General features: G+C 47.7%; 1 protein-coding gene across 3 annotated transcripts in view; it reads left to right on the top strand.

Moving 5' to 3' along the window:
* CAPN13 (calpain 13) overlaps positions 1–20436 on the top strand; it is a 75842-nt gene that overhangs the window by 29060 nt on the left and 26346 nt on the right. For all 3 annotated transcript variants that reach the window (XM_019735398.2, XM_074331851.1, XM_019735397.2), the window contains exons 5-11: positions 3125–3261; positions 7373–7547; positions 8483–8557; positions 13193–13281; positions 17030–17104; positions 18226–18353; positions 20111–20244. In XM_019735398.2, coding sequence (XP_019590957.2) covers positions 3125–3261; positions 7373–7547; positions 8483–8557; positions 13193–13281; positions 17030–17104; positions 18226–18353; positions 20111–20244 — 813 coding nt within the window. The remainder of the gene's footprint in view (positions 1–3124; positions 3262–7372; positions 7548–8482; positions 8558–13192; positions 13282–17029; positions 17105–18225; positions 18354–20110; positions 20245–20436) is intronic.

Genomic DNA, 20436 nt, shown 5'->3' with positions numbered 1-20436 from the left:
ACAAGAAGAATATATATTATCCAAAGGTCATGAGTTTTATATGTGGAATCAAGCATTCTAATTTGCAGATAGTATTATCTGCAATTATCTCTTTTACCTTGGCTTATTTTTTTTGTCTGTGTGATTTGTCAAATTCTAAAAGAGGTGAGGTGTGTTGACGTTCTTCCCCAAAATTACAGTTTGGAGGGTTCCTCTTATGTTTTCAAGATGTTCTGACTTTCCACTTTCCTCCTATATTCTTTGGTGCCAAAAGTTTATGTTTTTGCTGTCTGGTTATCGGAATAAAGGTTACAAATATCCCTCTTTGTTACATGTAATGCTTGTGGGCCTTGAATTCCTCTTTATCTGATATTCATATTGGTAACCCAGCTTCCTATTATTTGCATATCCCTGTTCTATCGTTGTTCATCTCTTCATTATCAATTTCATTGTCACTATGTTATAAGTATGTTCCTTGTACACAGCATATTTAAAACTTATTGTTCACTATTGTCTCTTTCACCCTTCATTTCCCCTTAAGACTTCTGTTCTAGTTTCATTCTCATTAAGTAGGAGTAGTTCCTTGAATAATTTCCTCAGATTACATGAGTGCTTTCCATTTGCTCTTACTTAAAAATGATTTTTGGTTGGGTTTGGGATTCTTGGATCACATCCCCTTTCTTCAAGAATCTATAAACCTTATTTCATTGTCTTATAGCTTCCGATGTTGCAGAAGAAAAACCCAATGCTAATCTATGCTCTTGACTTTGTATGCAACGTGTTCTTTCAAATTGCAAGTTTCTAAGAGGCGCTCTCTCCTTGGTGTGTAGACATTTCCCTGGAATATGTCCAGATTATGCCTTTGTAAAATTAATTTTGCCTGGAATTCAATGAGCCCTTCCATTCTGAAGACCTGTCCCCTTTTTCTGCTCAGCTACATTTCCCCTCTATTGTTTCTGGGTATCCGCCTTTATCCTGTTCTCTCTTCCTGCAGTCCAATTATTTGCGTACTAGGTCTTCTAACAAGTGCCCAGGTGACATGGATGGTGCTGGGCCAAGGATCACACAGGGAATGAACTAGAGGATGCAGGATGCAGCTGTGTCTGAGCTCATCTCAGGGCTGCAAGGATTGCTGGAGTGACAGGTGGTTGGGACAACCTGAGGTCCAGGAAGGACACACTCTGTCCTCCTGTGTGTTGAAGAAAGTCTCACAGTTCCCCAGAAACAGCTGTAGTGCTGACCTCCGTGCATCTCTTCTCTCATTCTGAGCTTGGGCTCTGCTCTCTGGAAAGGGCTCAATGCCCAGGCAACTTGGATGCTTTGCCCAAGACACTTCTGGTTTCCTTCAAACAGTTGGGTATTGGCAAAATGACACGAGTACGCTTCTTGGAGCATGCAGACATTATCCAGATGCCAGCCCTCCTCACCCAGAGAGGTGAAGTAGCTCTGGCCTCATTCTTGACCACTAATTAGGCCATTTACATCCTCTCTGGGAACAATGATCTCATCTGATATCCCCTTTGTATAGGGAGAGCAAGTTTGGTGGGGAAAGATGGAGGTGAGGGTAATTTCTAAGGGAATCAACCGAAAGAGCTCATTTAAGCCAGGACTTACCCATTCTTGATGGGCTACTCTGCACCAGGAACTATCCTAGGTGCTGATCAAAAAGGCGAATGAAAAACAGTTCCTACTTTCAAAACTATAATCTCACTTTCACAATCTCATCTGATTCCAGTCACAGCCCTATGAGGCAGTTTTTGCTCTTGCCATCATTGAACAGATAAGGAAACTGAGTCACAAAGCGTTAAGTGTCTTACTCAATGTCTGTTGTTCAGATAATTAAAGGCAAAACCAGGACTCAAGCACAGTTCCTCTGACGATACTTTGTACTACCCTTTGCTAACCCATTAAACCCAAATCCAGACAGGGCTGTGCTTCCAGTACCCCTTTCTGGGAGCTGGGATTAGCTTTCCTTTGTGCTTCAGCCACATTTCATGACATCCCCTAATAACATCCCTGTTGGCTCTCGACCTCACCTGCCTATGCGCATTACCGCAATAGGGATGCGAATCTACAGCTGCACTGGAACCAGCTGCAGTGCACTGGTCCTTCAGTGACCATGAAAATACCTTCTTTGCTTTGTCTCCACTGACATCTCTGTCTTGGTCTCCGTCTCGGCTTTGAAAATATGTCTTTAGCTGATGCAATAGCCCAACATCTGGGATATCCAGCTGTGGAAAAGGCCATGTGGATGGCTTCCTGTCACCACTGAGCAGATGATAGATTGCATCCAACCAGCTTTATTTCAGGCCCACCTGTCAGAGACTTGCCTTCATCAAGGCTCAGGCCTGAAGCTAGAAGCCCTGCTGCTTATCCAGCACAGGGGAGACCAGCAAAGAAACTCCAAAAGGCTGGCTTTGTTATGAATTTTCCTCATTTGGTAACGTCCCGGGTGAACTATTAAGAGTTGAATGCTGAAGATGAAAACAGTCTGTTTTGGAGAGGAACATCTGCTTTCTTTGCACTCTTAGCAGTAGCAGCACCAGTCGGTTTCATTTCTGCGGCTCTGATGGCAGGGCCAGAGTGAGGATCCATCCTCCTGAGCACTTCTCGTCATCTGGCCTGCAGGCCTTTGCCCACGCTGCCCTGCCATCTGGGATGTCTTCCCTATGTCCTCTCCAGCTGCTTAAGCCCGCCTCTTCCTGCAAACCTGCAGCTCCCAGTAGGCTCTCCTTTCCCCAGGACAGCACTTGTATCTGCCATTCCCCTTTGTTACTCAGCATCTGCTTTCCCTACTGCCATTTTGTGTGCAAGCTGTACCTGGAGAGTCGCATGTTTGGAGCTCACAAAGGACTTGCCAAAGTGAGGCCAGAATGAGTAGCAAAGTCCAACTGAAACCCAAGTGTCCTTCTCTGCTAGTATTTTCCTTGACTACCTTGGTCTGTGACTCATTTTTTCCATCTCTCAGTGAAGATGACATGCCCATCCCCTATCCATCAACATGGGATGAGACTTGTTCTGGATAGAGTTCATTTTTGCATCGTGGATGTCACATGGTGACGGTTGTTATCTAGTGGCACGGGATGAGGGTCCAGGAGCTCCTCCTGCCCAGTTGTACTGAGCTATATTTTCATCTCTCTTTCAGTTCTGGCAGTGTGGCCAGTGGGTGGAAGTGGTGGTTGATGATCGCCTGCCTGTCGGGACCAACGGGTACCTTTTTGTGCACCCTTTCAGCAACAACCAAGAGTTTTGGCCCTGCCTGCTGGAGAAAGCCTATGCCAAGTAAGGATGGGTCCACCCCTCGCCCAGGGCCTTGGTGCTGGCCCTGCCTGACCAGCTGCTTCTCCTGACACATGCTTCCCCCCAGCTGGCCCTGAGATTTGGGGCAGCTTTGCTGAATGCAAGCTATGCCCCTGGGAGCATCAGAGCCTTTGCCACCTAGCTTGGCATCCTCCTTAAACAATCGCTGCGTGCAAAGCTGTGTTCAGGTTGTTGGGAGGGACCCAGAGGCACTTAGCAAGGGGTGGGCCAGGCAGGGCTGGAGAGAGATATGCACTGATAATGGTATTACTGCAAGGGCTGGTATGAGGGCCCAAATAAAATATAATATCATGGACATATTCAGCTGAGAGTGCACAGGAAAGAAAATAATTCTGACTTTCGCACTCACAGAGTCAGGCTAAGGCTGTACAGAGAAGATGGCGTGGAGTAAGGCCCTGAAGAATGGGTAGACTTTCAGCGGGAGGCGTCCCCATCAGTAGGAATGATTTGAGCAGAGACCTTGAGGTGGGACAGTTCAAAGTGAGGTTGGAGCAGGGGAGATCTGAAATGCTGTGAGGTTGCATTTTTGTGGGGGGTGCAGGGCAGGAGTTACTTGTTATCATATGGTCCAAACACTGTGATTCAGGGGCTATCTTCTGGTGTTGACAAGCTCAAGGACTATAAACACCCCAATTCATAGGTTGCTTTTACTCAACAGTTGGCTGTTGCACATTTAACCATAGGCCAGGCACTATGCTTAGCACTAGATAGGAACACTCAGACTGGCTCGTGTGTATGTGTGTGTGTGTGTGTGTGTGTGTGTGTGAAGTCACTGTCATAAAGACCCAGGTGAGGGACATCTCAGAGTTAGAAATCAACACTAGGAGACGAAAAGACAGAGGACCACCCCTTTCAGGAGAAAATGGATAGTGAAGAGTGTTACCAAATCAGATTTCCCAAAGATTGTTCTCACCAACCCCTCGTTTTACAAAAGGGAATGCCAAAGCTTTCAATAGTGAGGTGATGGCAGGAGTAAGTGTCCAGCCGGAATCTGCTGAGGTCTTCAGTCATTTGACCAGGGGACATCGTTAAGCAAGACCAAAGACCCTGCCCATCCTGTCCTGGGCCCTGAGGAATGTGATAACCCCCCCAGACTATCCCAGCTCCTGTCCTTCTGAAGGTCAAAATCTGAACAGCAAGACATCTCAAGACCTCCTCTTTTTTACATTCTTCCTTTTGAGCCAACTTGTAAAAAAACTAAAGCAGTTGCTCATTCCCAGTATTAAGAAGAGCTGTTCATTAGTATTTAAGAATGAAGCCCAGATAACAGCCAAGGTTGTTGAACCAATCTTTATGTTTGGGGAGGTTAATTCATATCTAAGCTACTTACACAAGCACTACCATTATCTTTCCAGTATAGAGTCAGGCCTCACCACTTCAGGGCCTTGTTTTTTCCTGTGTAAAAGGTGGGGGAGCCTGGCAGTTCGCTGGGAGAATTAGAAAGCTTCAGAGTGAAATGATGACTCTGACCCCATTTGTTAACAGCTGACCCGAGGCAATCATTCAGCTTGAAAAGAAATGGGAACCTGGACCGGGAATCCACATTCCACGGCCTAGAGAAATCTAGCGGGGGATAAAGTGTCTCAAATTATTAAGCTGTTTAAAAGCTTTTCCCTTTATCCAAAGAAGGAAGTTATAAAATGCAGGCATGAATCAAATAGAATTATAGCATATCAGAGCTGGAAGCAACTGCTGTCAGCATCAAACCCTACCTTCTTCTTTGAGATATGAGGAAACTGAGGCTCAGAATGGTGAAATGACTTGCCCAAGGTCACAAGGTATTAGAGGCCTGGCTGGAATGAGAACTATTCTCCCTAGTCACGTGCTTTCCCATCATCTCTTCATCCTGTCAATCCTATTGGGAAAGGATTTGTCTTTTTGCTTCTGTGGAATTCAGCAGGACCACAGCACAAACGTGGAGAACCCATTTGTCCAGCTGGAGATGACCCTCTTTCCCTCCGAGTGTGTAGGCAATGCCGAGTGAACATGTAGATTTTGAACGTTCAACTGTCCTTGTAGCTGGGGGTCTGGAAATGCCTTGGTCAAGGCAATCAGATGTGCATATGTTGGGGGGGAAATCTGTGTTTGCAGATTTTTCTCTGAGGTCATAAAATAGAGAGGAGATTGGGGGATACGATCTGGTAGTCTGTATATCATCCCAATCTGCAGTTAAGAATTGCAGCATTTCAGCATCCTTTCTGGCTCTGATTCAGACATCTGAATTTCCCCCCATTCGTATCATTTCTGGAAGGACAGATATTTTCCCAAAATGAAGCTGAAGCAGAAGGATGGGAACAAGGCTCTCTCAGAATTCCTGGGTTCAGGTGACACAACGTCGTGACAGGTGTGGTGAACACAGTTCTCTCTCTTTCCTTCCTTTTCTGTCTCCTGTCAGCAAAGGGGGCTAAGAATAGCTGCCATGTTCCTGAAACATCAGCAGGATTTGTGAACTCATGTTTGTAAAGCAGAGAGATAGCTCCTTGTCAAAACATCCAGCTGTCTCTGGGACAGGCTTTGTGGGCATGGCAGAGAGACAGTGAGAAAAGGCTGTGGAAGGGGGCTGCTGGCTGCAGGTCCTGTCCCTTGCTTTGGGTGTCTCTGTAGTGACTGCAGAATTGTGTAGATGCAACATCAGATGAGGCCCACAGACAGAGATGCAGTGGGCCCGAAGGGATGGGACCAAGCCCGAAGGCTGCTTCTCTGGAATCGTTCTGGTACAGCCTTCTTTGAAGCCAGGGGTTACTCCTGAGGGTATCACCAGGGGGTCACGTTGATGGGCTCAGAAACGGGTTCCAGAACCCTAGTCTTTGTGACCTTCCAGTGCCCTCAGCAAAGCCCTCTTAGTCTAGGACCAGGAGCCAGAATATCTGTGGGAAATCAAGAAAGGCAGACATTCAGACACAACAGGGCATAATCATGATCAAAGGTAGGCTTTGCGGTTGACAAAACAAACACTCTGGAGATAACAGTGTGTAGTACCTGGCATAACCCTGTGTCAGAGAGAGGGAGAGAGAGAGAGAATTTAAAACCAGTTAGATAACAAGTTGAGATTAGTCACAGGGCAGTTCCTGTAGAATGACTTTTGTTCTGTATACCTTACCTTTCTTTAATAAAAGACTTTCTAAACTATACGTGGCATTTTGCCTGGGACGTTGACCTGCTTATAGTGGCTGCTTGCTGTATATTTGCTGGGTGAATTTACATGAAGACAGCCCCCAGGGCTGACCCAGTCAACCTCACCATTTCCAGGTGAAAGGCTGAGGACCCAGAAGGGAAGAGTCTTGTCCAAGTTTGCAGGCCCCATTAGAGGCAGACGCATGGATAGATCCGGGTGCCTGAGCCCCGTGACTGCATTACCAGAAAGAAGGCTGTAGTAGGAGTGTCCCCACTGCCACCGGCCTTAGCGTCCTCACTTATGTTACCTTCAGGAAAGTTGTCCTGTCTCCCGGATGATTCTGGGGAGATGAATCTGAGAATGGGAATGGGAACTCCGGATCACGGTTTGGACAGAGTGAAAACAGAGGCTCCCTGTGGCCACAGCAGGGGTCAGGGTGCTGATTGGGAGGTCTGTGAGGGCAGGAACGGGGTCTCCTTCATTCTTGAACACTCAATGCCTAGTGTGGTGCCCTGCACACAGTAGGCACGTATCACTATTGTTAAACAGAATGGGAAACAGTGGCTCCTCATCATACTAATATCCAATATCTGTTAAGGGCCATAAGCCAGGAACTAGGCTAAGTCCAGCGCTGTGAGGCTAAGTAACTTGTCCAAGGTGAAGCGGGTAAATATGTGGTGAGGTTGGGATCTGACCAGTGGCCTGTGGCTCTAGCACCTGCACTCCTAACCTCTACACAATACTGCCACTCCTGGGGCTGCCCAGGGGAAAGAGAGGGCTGAGGATGGCACATCACTAGAATCTCCGTCCAGGTGAATGGAAGGGGGGCCATGGTCTCGGGGTGGGTCAGGTAGTCCTTCACCGGGGAAATACACAGAAGTCAGGTGTGCAGCCTCCCTTCCTGGAGTGTCTCACCAAAGGCACCACAGGGGTTTTGGTCTGGCTCTCTCCTCCTAGGTTACATGGGTCCTATGAGAACCTGCACTTCGGCTGCGTTGCTGATGCCTTCGTGGACCTCACAGGAGGAGTGGTCACTTGCATCGAACTGCACTCCGCCTCTTCCAACCTGCTAACGATGGTGAAGACAGCTGCCAGGGCGGGATCCCTGATGGCCTGTTGCACCCCGGCGGGGGTGAGTAGAACACGAATCCCTTTAAACTGGTTCAAGCCTGGCCCATTCAGCTAGAGAGGAGAGAGGCCAGGCGGCTGCCAGGGAGCCCTGATACTGCACTTTATTGAGTTTATATCACTTCATCCTCATGACAGCACTCCCTCTGAGATAGGGAGTGCAGAATTCACTTACAGAAGAGGATGGGCTCAGAGACGCTACGTAAAATGTTCCCCATCACACAGCCAGTACATGGCAGAGCAGGGGTTTGTATGTAGCTGTCTGACTCCAAAGCCTTTGCCTAGTGCTTCCCTGTGACCAGGAGCAATGAATGGGTCCAGAGTAACCAGTGTTTGTGTGTGAGGGTTGGGGGGTGGGGCTCAATTCTCCCTGACTCTAAATCTAAATGCAGCAATCCGAGGGCAGAGCATCCCATTTTGAAAAGCCAGGACAACCCTCCAAATTATTTGTTGTTTTTTTCTCTGAGATAGCCAGAGCCTTATCCGTCAGGATGCTTCCTTCATTCTTTAAACATGTAGGCTTTGAGTCACATATCCGTAATCTGATATGCCATCCCAAAACTAAGATGCACTTTAAACTCCAATTACTCATAGCACAGGGGTGGTAGGTATGCCTGGCAGACATGTTTTGTGCTGTGTCTCATGGATGATGAGTGATTGAAGGAGCAAGCAGCCTGGTCCTCAGGACTCTGAGGGGACTCTGTCAGTAATGGGGTGGTCTCTTGAGGTATGAAATGCCTTGGGCCTCCACCACCCAGGAGCCTCCAAACTCTGCTTCTCTAGAGAAGAGTTTCAGGAATATATACCATTCCAATATGAGTCAGTGGGACACTTTTCATCCAGCCATGGCTCAGCTGCTGATTGAATTGTGCTTTTCTATTTCTTTGAGGAACCTGTGACTGTTTCTTTAATGTATGTTTCTGCTTTGCTCCTTTGAAGCCAACAGGTGAGGACTTGGAAATGGAGAATGGCCTGGTGAGTCGGCATGCCTACACAGTGACTGGAGCTGAGCAGGTAAGAGTCCCATAAGCTGGACCCCAGTGTTCTTGCTCCTCTAAATAGGAGGCAGAATCATACGCCTTCAGCAAGCCCAGCAAAGCTGACATGAGTATTTATCACCCTTGCCCCATGGTGACACCCATCACAGACAGCCTCATTTCCTCATTTCCTCTATGCATAAAGAAATTCTGGTGCCCAGTATCCTCATCCACCAGGGACCCACCAGAAATTTTGCTCTCCTTGATCTGATCTGAGAAAGGATGAGTGTCTAGCTAGACTGGGGGATTAGCCACAGAAGAAAGAGGAATGCACTAGCCAATTGACTCTGGGGGAAGTTTTGCCCCGAAAAGGTTTTATTTGCACCATATCAACTAAACTGCTATAACTGAGATAACTCTCACATACAGGGCTCAAACAAAATAAAGTTCATTTCTCTCTCAGGTAAGCCAGTGATTCCAGAGCCAGTAGATGGCCCTGCCATCCACATGAGGCTTCTACCTGTGAGCCCAGGGGGAGTCCCCTTATCTCCTAGCCAGGGGAAGAGAAAGATGCCAGGGGATACTTAAACATCCATATAGAAGGCACACATCAAAAAGGCTTATGCCATTTCCTCGCAGATTCCATTAGTCTGAACCTAAACATGTGGGCACACCAAGGCCCAAGGGAGTCTGGGAAACACACTGTCTCACGGGCTGCCATATGCCCAGCTAAAACTTTATTCTCATAGAAGAGGCAAGGATGGCTTACTGGAGGATAGGCTTTCTTTTGATATAAGAATCGACTTGTAGTGGACAAAAATGTATATAATTGCTCTGTACAGTATCATTTGGTCTGGAAAACACTACTAAAGTCCAGTTTCCTCCAATCATAAATGAAGAAGCTGAGGCCTGAGAGGAGAATACCGTTCACAAGGTCACACAGCTTCTTGAAATCGCTGGGCCCAGATACCACATGTCCTCAGTTTCCTTCTGTGCTCATCATGCAGCCATGCGGTGACAGCATCTCCTGGCCTTGTGATGATTTCCCACCAATAGTCTCCCATGTCTGTATTTCCCACAACTCTTGAGAGCTAATCATGTCTTCTAGGCTGGAAGAGATAGCATTCCAAACTCCAGGGTACATTTTTCACGGGTGTTTATGGGCCAAGAAATGCAGTGTCAGGTTCTGTTTCTAGCATGCTTTCTCCTACTCACCTTCCCTCTCTATCAATCCATCTTTTCTGTCCATTGACCTAAGGGCTGTTGCTCCATTGTTTCATGTTTTGGTGAATGTTCCAACCCACGTCACAAGGACAGTGTCTTCTATCTCTTGCCTGTCTCTCTAAGGAAATCGGTAACAAAATGCTTCCTCTGGAGGCACCTAATAAATGCTTATTGGATCAGTGGGTGGGTACGCTTACATGAGTGAATGAAAGCATTTGTACGTGGCCTGTGATGATGACATCACTGATCCTTCATCATAGAACATATGTGAGGAGCTCAAAAGACATTTCCCACCAGCAAGGAAGAGATTGTCCTGATAAACCCAGGCCAGAAGAAATCCCAGTCACAGCAGCTCCAGAACCCCTTCCTCTGAATTCTCCCAAGCCCTTTCCTGAATTTACAATGGCGACAGCTAATAACATCCTCACACCTGGCCATGTACACACTCTGTTCCCTGTCCCAGATGTGGACAAGTCTAGACTACCGATAGCAAACAGATGTTTTTAACGTGTGTCAACCTTGACTGATGGGCCGTGCTGCCTGGATCACTGTGTTGACAAGCCTTTGTCACGGCTTCCAGGTTTGGGGAAAGACAACTGTGATAGTGAATGATATCTGTGCTGGGTATGGAACGAAGGAGCTGTGGTACCTACACAATGTATCTGCCTTTCCTGCACAAGGCCCTTTTTATACATTGAGACAGCCTTGGTTTCCCCTCTGAACATAGGGGAGAAGGGACGTGTGCATTCAGAGGTCCAGATGGCCATGGGCTGTGAGTCCCCACAGAGGCTGGGTGGCAGTGATAGCCAAGTTATAGAGAGTAGTCATGTAAACACCAAGAGCCAAAGGGATGGAGACGAACTCAGGAGTCGGGCTGTGGGCTCAGCTGGGGTTTGGGTTCCTAATGATTCCTCCCACAGGATACACTTTGATTTGTCCTTATACTACACTGAGTGGTCTGAACAGGACACCTCTCCTGTGATGGTAGGTGATTAAAACCGAGTGTCCTCAGTGGTCTATTCTCATCATTCCTGCCACTCTGAGGCTGCTGACACTTCCCAGCCTGTGTTCTACAGAGCACTAGCCTGGCGAGACCCTCAGGGAAGTTCACCACGGCCCCTATTTGGAGACTCATGGTAGACATTTACATTTTAAAGGCTCTGAGAAGGCCTGTATTAATGATACAAGTACAGCTTGCTTTTCTTCTACCATTAACCACGAAACCATTTTTTTCCCCCAGAAATAACTATTAATAGCCTATGGAACTGGTATTCAAGCAAATGTATTTAAGGAAATACTGTCCTAGAACAGAAAACCTGGATTATTTATTGCCCAGTAGTACCCTTTCTGAGAGAGCTGACCAGGGTCAGGGGTAGTCAGTAGCCAGGAGAGGGAAGCAAGTGAGCCAGCCCATTCTTAGTTGTAGCTGTGACCTTGGCCTCACATGACTCCTGGAGCCACCTGGCCTTGGCCCATGTGATCACCAGTAGGGCACTGACAAAAAAGAGGGACACGGTCAGACAAGGACCCAAGAACTTGACTTGGTTAAAGATTCCTCCTCCAGAAAGAGGTTATAACTCTCTGCAAGCGCTGAGATTCCACCAGCCCATAAATGCAGTGTGCTTTTTAATCTGCTCATCCTCCCTCTGGGCAGGACACAGACAGGAAGATAAATGAAATTGGCATTTTTTATTATGTACCTAGCAAGGCCCACGACTCCCCTGGGCAGTGGGGAGAGTGTTTATCTGCATGCCTCATTTAACCCTCTTCAGGCCCCCTCGAATCACGGGCTACTCTTCTCCCCTGTGCCCAGCTCACCCCTGACTGTCCGTTAGGCACTGAGGTGACTTATTAAGCTCTTTGGGCCACAAGACAACCATTTCTCACATCCTGCTCTATGGGCCCCTCCAGGTGCCAGCAATTAATAATATTCTGTATGCGTGACCTGGAGTGCCCAGGGATGGGGCAGAGAGGGGCCGGAAATGGCACCCCCCATTCCACATTACATTAAAAGCCAGATCGCCTCCCACTGCAGTGCCAGCCAAAGATAAAAGCAGATAAGGAACAGCCACAGGGAAAAAAAAAAACAAAAAAAACAAACAAAAACAAACAAACAAACAAAAAACCTTACCCCAGCCAGATTCTTGGGCCCTTGTCTGACTGCTTTGCTCCTTCATGGCCATGCCCGATTGGTGGTGCCATAGGCTTTGGCCAGGTTGCCCAGGGGTTATATGCGAGGTTAGGGTCACGGCCACATCTGAGAATGGGCTGGGCACTGGAGCAGCTGTACTCTTCATCCACCCCTAATTCCAAAACTAAGAACCTAAGCTTTGGAAACTGACAGTCGCTGGGGTCAGAATTCTGCCTCTGCCACTTAATCTGTGGCCTTGGGAAAGTTGCTCAGCTTCTCTGATGCTCAGTTTCCTCCTCTACAAGACAAGGATTCTATAAAACTCTGCCTCAGAGGATTGATGGGCATAACACATGTCAAGCATTCAGCTGGAGCCTGGCTCTGAGCTCTGCCTCCACACTAGGGTTCTTTTCCGTGTGGTGACATTCCATTCAGGTGACTCCTCTGACCCGGAGTCAATGAACAAGTTTGCCTCCTCCCTCATCCTCCAAGCGTCTGTCTCCGCAGACAACATTAGCACAGATCAATATCACAGCTACAGCTCAATCACGCTTTAATTTCTCTTTCCAGGCTGAAGGTTCCTGGATCAGGGACTATAGGTTCAAAGGGTGGCTATTACTTCGTTGTAATTTTTCAACAGTCTTGCCCTCTGGCCTCAGTGGTCTGAAGGAGCAAATGTGCCAACCTCCCTACCTGGGAGATCGATGACGAGGTCCCCAAGGGAAAAGAAAGTCCAGGCCATCGGGACGCCCCGTTCATCAACAGAGGCAGGGTAGCAAGGTGAGGTGGGCCAGGCTCGGATACCTTGATTCCCAGATTGTCCTGGTCTTCCTTAAATCAGCCTCTGCTCAGGACAGCACTGTGGAGACTCCAGACTCCAGCACAGCTCCCAGCGGGTGGCTGACAGGGAAGCAGCTATGTCTATGAAATAGAGATGCTGGCTGTGACAGGGCTTGAAAGAGGCTGGGGACCCATAAAGTTCTCCCCTTTGCAGCCTGCGGCAACATCCTGTGCTATTTATCTGCTATTAAATTTCAGCTCACCCAAGTTCTGGGATGCAGCCGTATAGAATGATAAAGTTGCACCTGCCCTGCAAGGTGCTGAGCAGAAAGGGGCCATTTTCTCCTCTATCTAATTCCAACTCCACGCAGGCAGCAGGCATTGATTTTTTTTCCTTTCAATTTTTTTTCTGGCTGCAGCCAAATGAGGTCAGAAGTTAAATTAGTCCTTGGAGGTAAAAAGCAGCTGCATTCATATCCCCACTTTCTGCTGACTTTTGCTGGAGCACACTGACAGTTTCCTTTCTGTTCTTTACAGATTCAGTACAGGAGAGGCTGGGAAGATCTTATCCGGCTGTGGAACCCTTGGGGGGGGCCCTTCGAATGGCGAGGGCGCTGGAGTGACAGGTATGGCTTCTGTAAACCTCTCTATCCATCACTGAAATCCAGTGTTCAGAGTGCACCCTGCCCCAGGAGGGCGGTGTCTGTCTCCCCTGCTGTGGATCTCACTGCATGCTTTTTCAGTTCACACCTGTGTGTGTGTCTGTCGGTCCATCTCACACTCCCGTGATGCTATTCACCAGGCATCTTTTAGACACCAACTGTGTATTATCTGTACTAAGTACTCTGTATTAGGTGGGTGCTGTGGGATATACAGAGATGACAAGACCCAGTCTGTCTTCCAGAAGGTCACAGTCTAGAGCTGTGGACCCATATATCCAGAATTAGTTAATAAAAATAAAAAATAAAAAAAAGGAGGGGCAGGTCAGGACCTAAGTTCCACCTGGCAGAGAGAACTGGAGAGCAGGTGCCTCATCCCATAAAGGGGTCCCATGGCGTTCTGGTCCTGATGACGCCATGTGCTTCAGATGGAAAAGGTTTCATTTTGGGGGGAGGGAGTTAGGGGAACTGAGGCAAGAATCTGGATGATCTTTTTCCTCAGTCCAGCTGGGTCATTGTCCTGCCCTACTGGTCTGGACTCTCACGGGTGACCGATGCTCAGAGTAGGAGTGAATGGAGCTCAGTGGGTCTCAGATGCCCATGTTGGCCATGTCCCAGGCAGTTGCTCCCTGACAGCTGACCAGTGGGGACCCAACTGTGTAGTCAGAAGTTCCCACACAGAGGGAGCTGGGCTGGCATTTCCCAGCTGCCAAGAGGACTGGTCCCTGGTTCCACCTCCTCACTGACCGAGAATGAGATGGCGGCCCTGAGAGGGACAGAGAGTCTGTGACAGATATTGCTCCTCTGGGCAGCCAGCAGGGCCCAGCCCTGTCGCATTCCTCTGAGGACCTGTGCATATCCGTGAAAAGTGCTGAGCCACAGCAGTGGCTACAGCAGCATTGCTGGGGATAGGGGTTGGGGGATATGTGGGGAGAAGTGGGGAGTGGAAAAGACAACATGATCTAAAAGGAAGTGCAAAGCATTCAGACATACGGGAGAACAAGACCCAATAAGCAGTGAAAAGCAATACCCAGAGTGTGGCCCAATGGCCCAGGCTAGGCTGCGGCAGGGACCTCTCTGATTCTCCGTGAGCCTGACAGCGGATGTAAGCCCATGTAAGTGGGCACTCAGCAAATGGGAGATGGAAATACCATTAGAGTGAATGATAGGAAAGCAAGGGAGGGGAAGAAGGAGGAAAAAAACAACATGGATTCGTAGCATAAACCTGGTGTGACCTCAGATACACCCTGGAGAACTGGGTAGCTGAATCCCCTCCACAGAAGGGGAATGAACTTGCAAAACCAGGAACCACTGGGCTATGTTTTCACTCACTCGCCCAATCTCCTTTTCTCTTGCCTCTGTTCTTCCTATCTTCCCAGGGTATCCTTTGCCCTTTCCAATGTAAACATGAACAACCTCTGGCTTTTCCAATTCTCCTTCCCAATCATTACACCAAGCTGCCGACTATGGCCCAGGGTGTGGTACAATTATCCAGAATCCCTGATCTGGGGGTAATTGTTGGGGATAGGACCGGAAGAGGAACAAATGTCAATGACACATTCTTCTGGGGTGGGAGAACAGACCTTCAATCTCACAGGAGCTGATGTTTGCCCGTGTCTCCCATGCTAAATATCAAATGAGTGGTGAAGGCCAACAAGGGACACTAGAGATCAGGAAAGAGAAGCCTCCAGGGGGCAGGCATGTTCAGGGAAAGCTTCATGGACGGGAATGAACTTGAGTTCAACCACCAAAAATAAGTATGACTCACTTTGGAAGAGATCACTGTGTAGGTGGGAAACAGTTACAGCGTGTCCAGGGCCAACAAGCTGGTCTGAAACAGAGGAACCAGGGTGAGAAGTTAGGAGCTGGGGCTGAGCCCAATGCCAGCTTAGAAGTTCGGATTCACACCCTATAGGCCTGGGGGTTTATGAAGGCCTCTGAGCCGCGCAGAGATGTGTGGACTGCAGAGACTTTGAAGATGCACCTGGCAGGACCTACTCTGTAGGATCAAGTATTTTGGCTGAGCTCTGAGGTTCACCATTTCCCATGAGAAACCAGGCTGGAAGGAAGTGATGGGGCCATATAATCACTGTCTCCATGCAGGCGGTCAATTTCCTCCCTACTTTTTAAAGAATGGGGATGGATGGAGAGAGCCGGATGGTCTAATCTCAGTCATAATTGAAATTTCAGCCGCACACACTTAAAGGAAAACTTGCATGAATCGATAGCGTATTGATTTATACTACATTTATTTTCCCTTACACACTGCAGAAAATGTAATTATCGCTTAATTATAAAATTGCCGTTTTACCACAGCACATCTGACTGGCTCAGCCTGCAGCCAGGAGCCTGAGGGGTGGTCGCTGCCTTGCTCTCCCAGCATAGAGGTGACCTAGGCCCTCTGTGCAAGCTGCTTACAGAGAAAGATCTCATTATGCTTCTGTGCCTCTGGGGCCTGTTGCCTCTGAGCGTACCTCCACTTTGAGGCGGGGATACCTGTTCTCTTCTGCCTGTGAGGGTCTCCTCCTTCACCACAGACCCTAGGACTAGCTTCTGGAATACATTCCCCCAATGAACTGGACAATTTTAATTATTAATTAAGAAAGCAAATAAATATTGCATGCCTACTATGTGCCAAGGCATTGTGTTTAGCCGCTATGAGGATATCATCATGGCGAGCAAGGCTCATGGAACTTGGAGTCTAGTGAGAGACAAGAACTAAACAAGCACTTGTAACACAGGGGACTAAGTGCTGAGACAGGAGTGGCACAGGGTTCCGTGGGGCACAAAGGAGGGGCACCGACTCTGGAGGCATAGTGGGGGTGTCAGAGGGGGACAAGCAAAGTTTCCTCACAGAAGTGCCTTTTAGGAGGAAAGATGAGTGAAAATTATTGGGTTATAAGACGGAAAGAAGGAAGGTCAGGAGGAGCCTCATGGTGAAGGCCAGGAGGTGGGAAAGTGGGGACAGGTATTTCTAAGGCAATAAAGTCAATCATTGTTGCTGGAGCGTAGAATTCAAGGGTGGCCGTGGGGTGGGGAAATAGGGAGTTGCTCGGGTAAAGCTGGAGGTGTAGGCAGAGGCCAAGGTTCTGTTTCAGGAGTCTGAACTTCATCCTGAGAGTAAAAGGGAACCTCTGATGTGTTTTACGCAGGGAAATGCCACAATCCGCTTTCTGTCATAGGGAGATCATTCTGATGGCAGTGTGGAGAATGGATGGGAAAGTGAGCAGGACTGAGTTCAGGGAGACCATTTAGAAGTTCAAGAGGGAGGCCAGGATTCCTGAACCAGGAACACATCAGGGAGGATGGAAATAAGCGATGGCTTTGAGAGTCATTAAATCATTAATATTTGGTGATTGGATGTAGGGGGTGTGAGAGAGAGGGACTCTCATGTTCTCTTGGGCAACAGGAGGAGGCAGAAGACAAGTACAGATTGCGATGAGTTGATTTCAAGGCCACTGGGGAAGTCCTGGTGGAAATATGGGATAAACCATAGCCTATATCCGTCTAAAGCTAAGGAAAGAGGGTCAGCTAAGGACCGCCTGGAAGCCATCAGCATGTAGAGAAGTACCGAATCATGTCCCTAGGTAGAATGACACTCTCTTCTTGCTCCCAGGAACTAATGGACGTCTTACAAAGGCCCCTATTGGGCCACATGTGGTTGAGATGAAATGCCCTGGGGAGCTCACCCTATGTTCTGTCTGTCCATGCTCAGGTCTCTGGAGTGGCAGGAAACCCAGGATCCGCGGAAAAGCCAGCTGTATGAGGATAAGAACAATGGCGAATTTTGGTATTTATGCTCCTTTTAAAATTATATTTTAAATCTTTAACTACTGCCCAAACCCTCAATCCCTACCCCTTTCCCTAAACTTCTGTGAGACTAGAGATTAGCTTTGCAGAGATCTGTGTAGAGGGAGCCTTTTCTCTCCAAGACACAGAAACTTTGGACTGGAAATTACTTGTGTGCTCTCAATTTGTGTGAGTATTTCAGCTCTGAAATATTGGAACTTCCAGGAAATGTTCATGGCAAAAGGGAATATTGGCACCAATGCTTTGAAACCAACAGTTTCCTGGAAACTAGGATGCATGTTTATTATGCGTGTGTCTTATATGCTTCTTCTTGGGACCTTGGAGCGCCACAGTCTTCCTTGGCATAAATTCCAAAAGAGCAGCTCAGCTCAGCGTTCATCTTCTAGCCCTGATTCGAGAGTTCTGGGTGAGACATTGTTGTCATTGCCCAGCAGCTATGTAGGACTGGATGTTTTGAAAACACATTTCTAGCAATATGCTCATATCTTAAAGGATACGGTGGACATTTTTATGAGGGGTTGACTAGTTTACTTAGTGACATAGTTAAATAAAATTTAGCATGTGGGAAAAGGTGGCTGGATTTAAGTAATTAGGAATCAGAGGGAGAAATGTAAATAAGAAGGAAAAAGATTTCCAGTATCTCCAATTTAATCACAGCATGAGATGGGATTTTAGGTGTTGAATTCATTCTAGTCTGATAAAGACCTCAAGAGTGAAATTGGCAAAGAGCTTTAGGGAAAGGCAGTTTTCCTCGCAGTGTGTAGAATCCATGGTGGAGAGAGACTGGTCGTCATCCTGTTGGCCCTGACTGAGCTCGCAATTTGATCAGTGGGTTAAGGAGACGACAGTTAATGATAAAGCCCTTGAGAGTTGACATGCAGAACCAAGAATTTGACTCTGACCTTGTCCTGCCAACCACTGGAGGGAGCAGAAATGTACTTGACCACGGATAAACCAGAATGAGGGTCTGATCTTTGGGTGGGTCAGTAGTAAGTCAATGGATAATGTAGCTGACAGGCAAAGGTATAGTCAAGCGATGGGAACTCCCACCCTAAGGACAAAACCAGGGGTCGTTAAGTGATGTGTAACTGTTTTTAACAGGATGTCATTCCGAGATTTCCAAGAGAATTTCTCCTGTTTGTTTATATGTAACCAATTTCCAATCAACCTGGACCATGGAAACATGCCGCATGAAAGCTGGTCTCAAACGGCATTTAAGGACCATGTTGGTAATTATTCTGCCAGACGGGAAGCTGCCAGCCCTACCCACTCTGGGCTTCAGGTCTCAATGGCCTCTGATTCTGGACCATCAGCCCAAAGTTGGAAGGAGAGGAATTTGTCAGCCTGAACAACAGCTATTCTTCTCCAAAGGAAACGGTTGCTGGTGGGGATGGGCAAGCGAATCTCAAATGTGCCTCCCCAACCCCTTCATGCTCTCACATTCCACTGTCCTTCTACTGACCTTCACACCTTCCCAGCTCCCAGGAGTAGAACAGGCTCACTGCTCTTCAGTAGTTACCCAGGACGCTTTACACAGACACTGGGCAAAAGAGAGTCTGGGTTAAACCCATGCCCTTTCCACATACTGGTTTTGTGAATCTGCGAATAGACCTAGTCTCACTGTCCTCAGCCTCCCCATCTGCAAACATTGGAATTAGTAATCCCTGTGTGCCCCTTGAAACCACAAGCACCACCCAGACATAAAGGAGAATACTCCTGCCCCCTTGTTTGGTGTCTCCTGCAGCAGTGTGCTGACAGCCCAGACGTGGGTCCTCAGCACCTGTCTTTGGGCTTCCCTGAGTGGGATCTTGTTGGTTGCGACCTTAGGAGAATCACATATTCTCACTGCAGCTCCCACTCCCCATTTGTGACATGGATGAGTGAAATTGCTCCCTGGGAAGATGAATCTGAGTATGCTTACATATCCTTGACAGGAGAGGCTGTGTAAACAACGTGCGTAAGTGAGTGTGAGTGTGAGTGTGAGTGTGTGAATGTGTTTGCAGCTATACATGTGCATTCCTCTCCTTGGCACCTGCCTGTCTAGAATGGTTTTCTTGAATGACGCCACCCCCCAGGGTGTCCCTCTTCAACCTCCTGGCTCTTCCTTCTGCTGCTCAGACAACCTAGTCACTGGGAGACAATGGGCAGATGCTAAGAAGCCTGAGTCACTCTTGTCGCAAATTTGCTGATTTACCTACCTGAACTGCACCTGAACTGTGGGGCCAAAACCCTCTTCCCTAGAGATAGTTCATATCAATGGACTAACCCAAATTATATATTGGGGCCATTGTTAGTAATTCCTTACAAGACAGAGATGGGAACCAGCACGCAAGCATCTGCTAGGTACTGCTAACTCACTTTAATGTATCATTTCGTTCAACCTCACAAAAGCCCATGACCCTGATGATCCTCTGTCTCATCCCACTTTCACAGCTGCCCAGTTGTGTCCCAAACCTTCTGATGCGTAGTCATTCATCTCTATCTTGACTTCTTTTAATTCTTTCATGCATCTGGACCTAATGGTTTTCACATCCTTTCTCTCTCTTGCTCTGGCTTTGATGCACACGCTTGGGTGATAGAGTATTATGAACTGCCATCTCTCTATTTTCCCGTCTCTATTGGTGCTTCGGGGGTTGACATCATTTCAAGACTCAGATGTTATCACCAATAAATACGCTAATACATACCTAAGGACTCTGGGATTTTTCTTACAAAAATAGTCTTCAACTTTACAGTTTAAGAAACATTTTCTCCAAGTGGGGAATATACTCCCCCTCCTCATTTTTAAAAGGAGGAGACTGAGGCTCACAAAATAAAGATGCTTGTTCCACAGCTAGTAACTGTGGGGACTGGTACCTAGGTCTTAGGTCTCCAAATCCAGAGTTTCTAACCCAACCCACCAGGGCTGTCTGAACTGGACATGGCCCCATCCAGGGGTCCCAGGAGCCAAATCGAGCTCTAGTAACAGCTCTTTCTCTTGCAAAAGGACTTCAAGAGAAAAGAGAATACATCTTCCCCGTGCCAGAGAGCACAGAAGACAACAATGTCGTCGTGTCCTTCAGCATCATGCCACAAAATTTAAAGGCAAACGAATTTCCACTAAGCTTCCATGTGTACAAGGTGAGAGCCTGCTTCAGGGCTTGCTCTTTGGGGACATTTGTGTATAACTTGTGGGGAGAGAGCAGCCCACCAGACTGGGAGAAGTCATTGAGCCACAGTCACAGAGATAAAACCCAAAAGGACTACAGAGTTCGTCTGGTCCAACTCTGTAAATTTGCAGGAAAACCGGAGACAGAGAGATTAGACGTGACC

Source organism: Rhinolophus sinicus, linkage group LG05, assembly GCF_036562045.2.
Source record: "Rhinolophus sinicus isolate RSC01 linkage group LG05, ASM3656204v1, whole genome shotgun sequence".
Lineage (NCBI taxonomy): Eukaryota > Metazoa > Chordata > Mammalia > Chiroptera > Rhinolophidae > Rhinolophus > Rhinolophus sinicus.
Note: the sequence above shows the minus strand (reverse complement) of the source record. Positions and strands in the feature narration are given on the sequence as shown.